Raw genomic sequence first — 12,501 nt, 5'->3', positions numbered from 1 at the left:
TCTCTCCCGTCCGAAGCCGGCAGTTCATTTTAGATTGTCAACTCATCTCATGTGCCCATCTTTTTCTAGTGACAATCTGTAAGTAATAATATATACTAATTATATTTGTTTTTATTATCTTCTTTCAGGGAAGTGCAACATGGTGACTTCCCTCACAGTAGACTTCACGTGCAGAGATCCCATGTACAATTTTATCCCGTGCGCAGAGAAAATGCCATCGGGAACCATCGTCGATTCCAAGTGCAAGAATGGACACAGCTCAACAGACTTCCTGGAGGTCTTGAAGTGCGGCGGTGGGGGCAGTTGGGACAATCCCACTCCAAAGTGCAAACCAGGTCAGACCGTTAAAGGCATCAGGATTACAATAGATATTGATACCGATGTTCGCATCACAATTATGGATACTTATCGGGTCATTTTGTTGGCAGAACTTGATAAACAGAAAAGGCGTAGTAGAAATGATAAAATAAATACTTCTGTTTACGATTTACGAGAAAACTCTGGCAATGAGATCGGAAGTGATGATCTGAAGGCGAACATTCGAAATTTATTGATATGATTATTATAACGTTGAAAATTTTACAAACACAGTTTAATTAGATATCGCAGGTTATTTACCGAAGTAACTTATCCAAGGGTACTTTTCTAAAATATTGCTTAAAAGGTATGTAATATCATTTAGTATATTTTTCCGATTCTTCTCCGGAATTGTTTAGAAAGGATGTCGGTTGCATAAAACTATTGGTTTTCTATCCCATTTGAAAGAAGTAAGCCAATATTATTTTTATAAATACAATCGCATGCATAAATTTTGCGGGTGGCTGGGTTTTTTAGTAACCTATTTGTGTTATATAAATATGAATAATTCTATTTTTGACCAACTTTAAACAAATCAAGCAAGGGAGCAGTGGCGGCTCGTGACTTTTGGGTTAGTAGAGTGCTAATATTACAAAAAATGGCATTATTGATGTTGTTGTAGCTGAAAATGATTTTTTATTTTTTTTTCGAAAATATGATTTTTTGGATGAAGATTTTCAGGAATTCCGTGCGGCGCACGGCTATACTGAAATTTCCTGAAAATCTTCATACAAAAAAACGATTTTCTAAAAAAAATAAAAAATCGTTTTCAGCTATAACAACATCAGAAATGCAATTTTTTTTAATATTAGCACACTAGTACACCCAAAAGTCACGAGCCGCCACTTCAAGGGAGGTGTCCTTCGTTGGGGAAGTGAAGGGTAACTTCAGGCTGGCAGAAAGGGAGTCTGACTCCCGGTGACTGACGCCCTTCGTAGTCGGTAAAAAATCACACATCGGCGTGAAAGTACCATCCACCTTCCCAAGATAGGACACTTCTCATGATTCACTTGTTTTCGTGGCAAAAACATGAACGGTGTAAAACTGTTTTCGTCATCCAACATACATTTTATTACTTCTTCTTTACATTCTTCTACTTTTCTTTCTTCATGTTTCTTCTTCTATTTTTCCTCTTCTTATGTAAATAAGCTTTCTGGTGTCCAGCTTTTGATAATGGTCACCTTCAAATGTTTCCAGTTTTGCAGATTCTCGGTGACTCTCGCCTATGGGGTCACTAGGGTCCCCCACATATCGCGGTGCTATTAAGTCTCCTAATGTTCCTTTTGCCCTTTCAAATAAAACTCAGAACTCGCTCATCTAGACCAGCCGTCAAACATACATAGTAAAATAAACGGTAAAAGAGATTTTTTTCCGTTGGAATTGCATACAAATTATTAAATATCTTAAAAAATAAACTGGACATTTTTTTAAATATCGTTCAATTACCGAATAATTTTCTACAATTACCTAAATTGTGTGAAAACAACTTAAATAAGGCACAGAAGTCTCGTTTGGGGTATGCGCATTCCCCCCTTCGGTGCGGGAGGGTTAAGGTAGTTCTACCCAATAAAGGGGGCCGTCAGTTGATATTGGAATTTCAACGGTCACGTGTTACCTGTGCGAGGAGCCCGTGAGCATAGCATTTCTTGAAACTGAAAAAGTTATTCACTGTGTAAAGCCAAACAAATTTTTGTTTGCCACAAAACAATAATAATGTTGGCATATAAGAAATGATCCCACTTTTATTGATATCGCATTGGTTATGGCACATAGTTTTGACGAAAAAAGTCTATAGATCCCGGTACTGAAAACCTCGGTATCCAAAATCATAATGAAAGAAAAAAATGTTTTTCCTCAATTAGCGCTAATCGAGCCAAACTACTTGAGCAAGCTGAATAATTCGTATTTTAATCAAAAGGTGTAGCAAATATCTAGTACGAATATGTGCTTCTTTATTTATTTGTGTTTAAAATGATGAAATATAGATGTAAAAGAAATCAATTTTTCATGGTTTTTGAGGCAACTCTGTCAATTTTTTGTTAATTTATAGTAATTATAAAAAACCGATATTTACCAAACTTCCATGCAAATATAAAATTTTAAAATCATTGCAAAAATTCGTTCCTTTTAATTGTTGTATTGAAAAGGCCGTGAAACCGTTCTTCTAACTGTTGTATTGAAAAGGCCGTACAACCGTTCCCCTTAATTGTTGTATTGAAAAGGCCGCACAATCGTTCTCCTTAACTGTTGTATTGAAAAGGCCGCACAACCGTTCCTCTTAACTGTTGTATTGAAAAGGCCGTGCAACCGTTCCCCTTAACTGATTTATTGAAAAGGCCGCACAACCGTTTCCCTTAATTGTTGTATTGAAAAGGCCGCACAACCGTTCTCCTTTACTCTTGTATTGAAAAGGCCGCAAAACCGTTCCCCTTAACTGTTGTATTGAAAAGGCCGCGCAACCGTTCCCCTTAACTGTTGTATTGAAAAGGCCGCACAACCGTTCTCCCTAACTGTTGTATTGAAAAGGCAGCGAAACCTTTCCTCTTAACACAGTGTACACGGAAAAAACCTGCTTATATAAAAAATGTTAATTTATAAATCTTGACTGGCTTATATAAATTTATAAAAATTATTCGTGTTCTTACAAATATTGATTTTGATATTGACCTGATATTATCTCATTCCGTCATGATATTTACTAGGAAAGAATACGTGTTCTCGGTATATTCTGAATGACTAATATTGTGTCAAGAAATCGCAATGCTATCACTTTATAACAGGATCACTTTTCTCCGTGTTCAACATTTTATAATATAATATATAAGTTCCTACTTCAATACTCAAATCCGACTACATTATAATTGTTTCTTATATAGTAAAAATATTCTCCTGTTTCCACTGTGTAGGTACTTATGATTTCATGCATCGCTTTTATGTAAAAGCCTTTTTAGGCGTATTATAAACAAATAACAATAAGTATGATACGAAACCAAAGAGGCTCTCATCCTCATTATACATATTTATTATAACAAATTAAAATAAATCAATTATTGTTTAATTCATTTTTTAAGTTTGTTAAGTTTATACCGCTATAATATCAGTATTATGTATTCTTTTAACAAATATAATATTCTTCTATTTTCAAATATTTATTGTTTTATTTACTTTTGAAACTTCCAAAATATTAGTTGTTTATAACATGTCGTTTTGCGAAGAGATTTGCCATTTCAAAATAATAATTTTTTTAAATTCCCATAAATCCGAAAAAATCATTTAAATAAAGCATAAAAACTAAACCTTTTCATCGTTTTGATTTTGATTATTTATTAAGGCGATGCCATACGTAGTAATGCAAAATCATGTGTTTTTGGTTTGAAAATTTGGTCGCCTAGAAATGTTTCAGATGCTTTAATTAAATACTGCGAGTAGAATACATCTTGGCCTTTGAAATAATCGAGTATTTTTTAGGTAAGTCTTTTTATAAAAGCCCAGAAAAAAATAATGTGTAGGCCTATGAAAACTGCTTTAAAGTTCAAAATCTCCTACTTACGAACCCATTTTCGGTTATGATTTTATTGTATAATGTGGCAAATTAAGTTATTTATAAAATGATCGAAAATTTTTTTAATATTTATATGCTTGAACATCCACAAAATAAAATAAAAGGCACTTTTTGGCCATGTTTTTTTCTTGCATAAATCAAAACAGGCGGATGGTGTTAAGCGGGAATTTAAACCTTATCGCCATCTACATAAGGGTTGTTATTGATAGCGGCTCAATTTAAAATATTACACGACGTAGTGGATCGCCTTAAGAATTGTTTTCTGATTCAGTGAGTTTTCATGTTGAGAGAGGGAGGAAACACAGAGGCCGGCAAATCGTTTCACAGCCGAGCTGTTGAACTCAAGAACGAGTCGTAGAAGCGTCCCGTTCTCAAGTGAGAAATATCAACTGTTTACATATGTTGGACGCGCGTTTGGCGTGTTTAGAAAACATTACTAAAAAATTAAAGTGTGAAAATCAATATATACATCTTATTTTATTCATTTTACGGCTTTCAAATAAATACGGGGTTTTTCAATAAGAGGTACTATTTTGATATTCAATCGTAAAAGATCAATGGTTTCGTTGCTTGTGTGGCACGTAGCGCCGTCTTGTTGAAAGTAAACGTTGTCCAGATCAATATCATCCAATTTCAGCCATGAAAAATCATTAATCATCTCTCGATAGCGCAATCCATTCTCCGTAACTGTTGCTACAGCCTCATTTTCGAAAAAGTAGGGTCCAATGACTCCGCCGGACCATAAACCGCACCAAAAAGTCACACATTGAGGAAAGAGAGGCTTTTCAACAATAATTCTTGGGTTTTCCGAGCCCCAAATGCGACGATTTTGCTTGTTGACGAAGTCACCGAGGTGGAAATGGGCCTCATCACTCAAGATGATTTGCATTTGATTCACTCAAGTGAATTTTAATAATTTCAAAGCATTGTTGAAGCGTGTATCGTTCCATTTTTATCAATTGCGTTGTTTCTACTTGTCAAATGTCAAAAAATGACAGCTTTAAAAGTAACATCTACCGAAATAGCGGGCTATTCAAAATAACACCTCTCATTGGAAAACCCTGTATATGTGGTATAATTTTGACACGATTAATGATTTAGAACATGAGAAAGAAATAATAAAATAAAATTACGTTTGACGAAATATACACACATGAAAAAAAACAATAGGCAACCAAAGTTTCAAGAACAGGGTTGGAATAGATTTTTAAGATGATCCACAAAATTCACCAAGTTAACAATATACATGTCGTTCACCTAAGTATTGATTTCACATAGTGCGAAGCCGTTGTCTCGGAGAATTAGTAATGTAGTTGCGCTTACGCATACTGCGGTAGAATAGAGTATTGTGTTGTGTTGATCTTGTGGGTATGTGTAAGTTTATAAAGTGCATCCATCTTTTAAGAGGAAGCTACAAGCCAAAAATGTGTTTATATTCTTGGTATATCTTATATTGTAGGTAATAGGCATTAAAATTGCAAGACAAACGGAGTCTAGAAACGTTCGATTTCAAGAACAAAACTGGTTTTTATTTATTTTTCAAATAATTTTCTAAGAAAGCAAAAAAGTAAATCAAGTGAAACTGTCACAAATAATCTTAACTATAATACTGTATTTTTTAGAGTTGTTTCCTTTACGCGTTCATACATTTCTATTGAAAATATATATTTTTTTTAGTAGTTTACATTTATATATTTTATTGCGTAATCTTTTTTTAAAATTTCTATTCTACTCAAACTAAACGATAAGAAAATCTTCAATTTATCTAAAGCATATTTTTTGGTATTCAATAATGTACATCAATTCGTTATAAAGACTAATCAAAATAGTGATTTAGGATTAAGCTTCCCCTTAATGTATGAATTTTTAGAGTATTCAATGGGAAAGGTTAATTTATGTATTCTTAGTTATTATGTTAATTCCGAGCGTATATTGATTAGTTCTTTTATCGAATACTTTGTCTCTTACTAATTAGGACAAGGGATGCTATTGGTTAGTTTTAACCCTGCTGCTCTGATTTACAGATGTGATCCCGGCAAGGGATGTCACCGATAAAAGGTCCTGCTTTGCTCTAGAAAGTTAAGTTATCTTTGTCAGGACTAACTCCAGAGAAGCCTTATAAATCGTTGGCTCAGAGATTACCTAACCTAGAGAGAAAAAATACGCTTTTGTAGAACAAAGGGTTAAGGGAACATATTAATTCCGTAGGAGGAATGATACAGGGTGTAACTTGTTTCCTCAGTGAACCCATAAAGGGTTTTTTTTTAAAGTTGTTAAACTGTCTTACTATTGTTAATTAACTAACTAACTAACTAACCATCACCCCGTTTTACCGCAGGGGTAGGCAGAGAGGACGGACCGCCAAACAACTTGGTCTTGGCACACACTCTTTAATATTGTTTTACTGCTATAAATAGTCATACTTGCAAATTGATTGTACCCAAAAGAAAAAGTAACTGAGTTTACCGTTAAAATTGTTCATTTATATAATAATCCCGTTACAGCGAGATATTTAATACAAAAAAAATTGTATTTTCGGCTTAACTACATAGCAGTTTCCAGACACTTGAAGAGTTTTATTACACAATATTTTTTATAATTCGCTACCGGTTTCGACACCACAAGTACGAATAAATATCGTTAGGTGGGGATAGTGGGTGGACATTTGGAGGATGGGAGGGGAGAAGAAAATATGTGATGTATGGTAATAAGTTGGGTATTCAAGCAATAGATGGCACTAGTCATAAAGCTTACTCCAGAGTCCGACAGATGTCGCTAGAGTGTAGCAATTGCCTGTGGGATATTATTGACAGACAACAAGCGTCTAGAAACAGAGAATTACCAACCCTCGGGTAATGAACAGTGTAGCTAAATCCAGACTTATTAATTGTTACGTAAACAAACACAATTATATTAAAAGAACCCTTTACTTTATCAAAAAGTTCCCAACACAGAAATCTGCAAGTAAAGCAGAGACATAACAGTTAGCAAAGGTTTTACATGATGCTGTTATCATCTTCAATGATTCAATGAAATACATATTTTTAGTTTTTTTGGACTTTGGAATGCTGAATTAGAATAATTGCACTCTTTCATAAAGCTAGGAGATGTTTGTATATTTGCAGATTGTGGTTTCGAGAAGGGGCAGGGTGTTACTTACGTAGTCCACGGACAGACGGCCAAGAAGGACACGTTCCCCTGGCACGTGGGGATATTCCAGAAGGATGGAGAAGTCATCACTCAGATCTGCGGTGGAAGTATCATCCGCTCAAACATTGTCGTCAGCGGTATGTATTGGACTTTATCACAAAGCTATCAAATATTTTTGAAATCTTTGAAATTTTAAAATATTTTATTAAAGTGGTACATGAGATTCTAGGGTAAATAGAGAGGGTGCAGATACAATTTACAAAAATAACAAGCGTTTTTAAACACAGGCAATGTGAAGATAAACTCAAAGAAATAAATACCCAACATTAAAAGAAAGAAGAGAAGAGGGTGACTTGATTGAGACTTCCAAAATTTTATCTGGAAATACCTGGTATTCGCGATATCTTCACCATCAACACAAATAATGTTTATCTCGAAAAAAAGAGGTGAAGTGGATTCATCTGCTTCGGAGAGACTGATTGACAGAGACCATTTGACCTCTCTAGTAAGACTCTCTCGACCCATCGCCCTGCTCTTGGATGCATGCTTCCGTTATTCCTGGAATCACTAACCCCCACATTCCTGCCAAGTCCTCATAACTTTTTAAGCCAATAATAATGTAACCCTAACTTTTTTGTAATTTACAGCCGGCCATTGCTTCTGGGACCCTGTCAACAACGAGCCCATTCCTCCCATTTATTACAAAGTGGCTGCGGGAAAGTTTTACAGAGACTGGGATGACGAGAACGAGAGGGGAAGTAAATTTATTCAAAGATCTGAGGTTCGTGAATGTTATTATGTGAGGTAGATTTTGAAAATTTAAAATTATGTTTTGTTAATGACAGCTCTTGGAAACTGCAAATCAAGACCGCGAAGTTAATTTGAGTTCGGTGACCAAGCGATGGAAGAAGGATATGTAGGAACGGAAAGAAAATGATGTTTAGCTGGGAGGATGCCATCAGAATATTGAAATAGGCCTACCTTGTGGTGGATGTCCTCTTGTTCCCTCATATTTACTAAAACTCCACGACGAATTTGGATTGTTTCTTTTGCAGCGTTGAACCTTTTAACTTGCTCGATGAGCTGTTGAAATTATACAAATTACCGGCATTATCTCTTCTCCAGGTGATAAAGTGATCGAAGAGGAGATGGTGGGGGATGTAGGTATATTAATAAATTAGCGATGCCAGAACAGTTATTATGAGAAATGATTACAAACTAAAATTAACTAGCGGGATCGACTGCAGTGGGCTGAACCTTTCGTAGGATTCATTTAAACTTTTTAAGTTTTGTTCTGACACATTTAAATCAAATGGATGGAAGGATTCCATAAGACCTATTATAAATATCTTTAAGACGGAACTTCCAAATATTGATGTAACTGTGATAACCCTCTCAATATTGGGGGGAACTTGTACATTATACTGCATAGTGTGATGAGGTCCTATTAAGGATTTTTTCAAAGTTTTTAGAAGGGGTGCCGTGGTTTTGAGTGGTTCAATTCGACTTCTGCAGTTGACTCAGTAATTGATTTTAAGTCATTTCTCATCACCATGCTAGTTGTGGTAGCCGTAAGATGTTAAGATATTTATTCTAAGGATATTAAGGAAAATAAATTGTACGGACGTTGTTGGCCACATTTTTTCAAAAATATGTTATATTTATAAAATGTGCCAACTCCACGCAACTGGAAAATTCATCACTCCCCGCCACTGCTCATTTGTATCCCGTTTCGGCCAAAATTGCTCGAAAATTCTGACCTCGAAAAAGCATCGATACCGTATCGCGCACGTACCCCGGCAGAGCGGTACGATGTTCATTTTTTTTTGTATACACATTTTACTAACTAAATTATAATTTACAAAATGTCAATAATACCTGTTTTAACTTGTACATCTCCTCAGCGGTAGTCAAATAAAAACTATTTGCGATATGCTACCACTGAGGAGATATTTAAAATGCCTTTTTTTAACGATTTAATGTAACCATTTTATTATAATTAATTTACATATTTGTCTCTACAAAAATCAGTCAAACATGTTGATTATTTGGTCACTATCAGTCAATCTACGTTTTTTAAAGTATTACCTTTATGATAGTTTGCTGTGTAATTCCCATATGGCTGATAGCTGAGTTTGTTGTTGCTTCTCCCCAAGTAATTGGATAGAAGCTGCAATTTTTAAATTTCTTCCATTTAAAAGCAATGATTCTAAGGCAAACATTTGTTTTATAAATACTTTCCGCTTCAGAAATCCTACAACTATAATACGACTTTTGTTTTCACGAGTTTACGTTGGTAAAGACATAATAATAACAATTGTTTTTTTAGGTGAGCAAAATAGTGTTCCACGAACGCTACGGAGGTGATGAACAAAACCAACAGAGCGACTTGGCTCTTGTAGTGCTGGACAAGCCATTTTCTTTCTCGGACTCCGTTACTGCCGTGTGCTTCGACCTGATTGATGACCAGCTCAACACCATTCAAACCTCCGACGGCGTATTTGGCAAGGTAAAACAACATTGGATTGCTTGTTTTCTTTTGTAGGTACTCACAATTACTTAACTGTGTTATTTATTTATTATCTGTCTATTATTACGACACAAACGCCATTTACAAACAGGTTAGTTATTGATTGTTAGTCATAGTACAAATAACCTCTAAATAGTATAAAATAAAGTCGCTATGTGTGTCTATCTGTTTGTCCGCTTAGTTCTTCCAAACTACGCGACGGATTTTGATAAAATTTTCACCATCATTTAGAAAATTTCTTCCGAAAGGTTTATGTATATAATACAAGTGCGATATTCACGTAGAGTATTGACACATGGGTTAGATCATAAGGGTTATAATCTAGGCAGGTATATGCCTATGTAAATTAACGCTCTGTTCGTTGAACCAAAAAGATAGGTATTCGCAAATGTGACTTACGGAAGAGTTGGTTGAGATGTTGGCAGCGCTCGTATGGTGGAGGTATTCACAGGCGCTCGTATAAAATTGCATTAATTATAACTTCGGATAACATTTGAATTCACACATCGGTTCTGTTATCGGTACGGTGTTTTGTTAACTGTCATTAGATGACATTGTCGCTACGGCGCCAGCGCGGGCGGCTAGATTCCACTCAAAGCAACACTGCGCAGATTCAAACCAGTAAAATTTGAATCCTAGCCTCCTTATTGGTTGGAGCGAAAAAAGCGTTCAGCGTCACGAAACAATACATGTGTATTATATTTATAGAAAGCAGAGAAAAGTCGAGCATCGCCGGGTAAACATCAGCAAGTTTCTATAAAACGACTTCTTCTAAACGACACAATGGATTTCGATAGGGTTATGACTATAATTTAAAGAATTTCTTTTGAAAGGTTTATAAATATAATACATTCATATTATATTAATAGAAATTAGAGAAAATTCGAGCAACGCCGGGTTCACGTCAGGTAGTGTAAAGAAAAAATAAAGAAAAGAAAAAATATAAATGAAATTTTATTCAGTGGCCTTGTTAAAATATGCACTGCTAAAATGTTTCGTCAGTGCAGATTTATATTTCGATAGAGACTTATTAAAAACATCAGCTAATATGGCATACAAGTTACCAATGGTGTGTTATCTATTTATAACAAAATTGTAGCCCGAAACTGTAGTATGATTGTTACAATAATACATACTATGAACCTTGATCTAATGGTTAGAACATGGAAGTGGATCAACATTAATATATCAGTGCTATCCAATGGATAATTTAAAATAAAACATAAAAAATAAAATCAAAAATGTTCCTCTGTAAATTAAATTCAACAATTTCAAATAATGTGATAAAAAAATAATAATCTAATGATTCTAAAAAAATTCCAATTCTAAAATAAATACGCCTCAAAAATTAGCAAAGGACTTTTAGAATTACGTAATTATTAAACACAGGAGACTATATTATAGGGTAATATTATAGAATGCCTCTAACAATAAATGTGAACAGATGTTTTGATGTGTGAATAAAATTTTAAATCATTGGAAATCCTTACTATGAAACCATACATTTTCATATACATATTGGAAGTGAATAAGATACTCAATCTGACTCTCTATTTTCAGGTGGCAGGATGGGGTAGAACAGAAACTGGTGAACCATCGTCTGAACTAAAGACCCTGACTATCCCAGTCATTAATTACCAACAGTGCCGAATTGAACTGGCCAAGTACAAATTTGCTAAATACTTGACTACGGATAAGATGTGCGCTGGGTTCACGAATGGTAACTAAAAAAAATACACTTTTTTAACTTCACACAAGAAAATAATAATCACTCGGAATCTATGTCAACTTTGGGGATGCTGTTTGAAGGGTCTTTTTGAAGAGAGGAAGGAGTGAATATGGGTCTTAAGGAGACTCATATCGTAGGAGGAAAGAAACCCGGTAGAACAAAGACAGCATTCACACCTACTGACTGTGCTCTAAGTTGCGCTGTTCGTTAATATAGGTGGATCTATCAAACGGACTGCCCATTTCTAGAGAGTCGAGGGTTCTTTTACTTTCAAATATTGATAGGTCTGTCAAATTCAAGTCAATTGCAATATGTACAGGGTCAGCAGTTGTGTACTATTAAAGTATCTGAGGGTTCATGTACAGCTTCTGGCAGGCTAACTTGACTCTGGCTTGATCTTTTGGCTGTGAGGAGAAACTGAAATCATCCCGTATCATTTCAGGTTCGGCGCTCTGTCAGGGAGACAGCGGTGGGGGGTTCGTGGTTTCAGCTAAAGACCTGACGCAGCAGACGCGATGGTTCCTTCGCGGTATCGTGAGCAACGGTCCTCTGAACGACGAAAAGACCACGTGTAGGGCCAACACCTATACTGCCTTCACCCAGATCTACAAGCTCAGGGATTGGGTCCTGAAACAGCTTCGTGAATTGTCCAAGTGAAGACTGTCCAAGACCTAAGTGTTTATTTCGATGTTTCTTTTTGTGTTTTTTTCTTTCTTTATTTACCATTTTTCAAACTGTTTGACTCTTGAGCCTCTTTTTCCATCAATTTTCAATCTACTTGTTGTTCAGGCAGCAAAAAATTGACAACCACTATATTATACAAGAAGACATAAAAAAGTGGTATATTGATTATAAGTGAATGGAAAAAATTTATCAAAACATTATATTTTGACTAAGGTTTCGATCAAAAAAGTAATACTCATTTTTACACATAATAAACAAATTATTATAAAGTACTCTTTTTATTTAGTACTGTGTTAACTCATTGTTACTAGTCCTGGATCGATCGTGACTGAACCGCTCATTGAAACCCACTCGGTTATTATTACGTCAGCACTCAGGTCTCAACCAAAGGAAATACTCGTCGGACCTATGCAAAACACTGGAAAGTCGGATACATGGAGGTGAAGTTGGGCTAACGATCAAATTTATCAACAGCAAGCCGAAAATAAT

General features: G+C 35.2%; 1 protein-coding gene across 2 annotated transcripts in view; it reads left to right on the top strand.

Annotated features, from left to right (window-relative positions):
* The window catches only part of LOC149410008 (modular serine protease-like), a 60,557-nt gene extending 48,271 nt beyond the window's left edge, over positions 1 to 12,286 (top strand). For both annotated transcript variants that reach the window (XM_089649025.1, XM_089649024.1), the window contains exons 9-14: positions 129 to 335; positions 7,045 to 7,206; positions 7,717 to 7,850; positions 9,399 to 9,578; positions 11,160 to 11,319; positions 11,771 to 12,286. In XM_089649025.1, coding sequence (XP_089505151.1) covers positions 129 to 335; positions 7,045 to 7,206; positions 7,717 to 7,850; positions 9,399 to 9,578; positions 11,160 to 11,319; positions 11,771 to 11,985 — 1,058 coding nt within the window. In that variant the 3' untranslated portion in view covers positions 11,986 to 12,286. The remainder of the gene's footprint in view (positions 1 to 128; positions 336 to 7,044; positions 7,207 to 7,716; positions 7,851 to 9,398; positions 9,579 to 11,159; positions 11,320 to 11,770) is intronic.
* Positions 12,287 to 12,501: the final 215 nt, after the last annotated feature.

This window comes from Hesperophylax consimilis, chromosome 28 (assembly GCF_061612785.1).
Source record: "Hesperophylax consimilis isolate HC1 chromosome 28, BYU_Hcon_1.0, whole genome shotgun sequence".
Classification (NCBI taxonomy): domain Eukaryota; kingdom Metazoa; phylum Arthropoda; class Insecta; order Trichoptera; family Limnephilidae; genus Hesperophylax; species Hesperophylax consimilis.
Note: the sequence above shows the minus strand (reverse complement) of the source record. Positions and strands in the feature narration are given on the sequence as shown.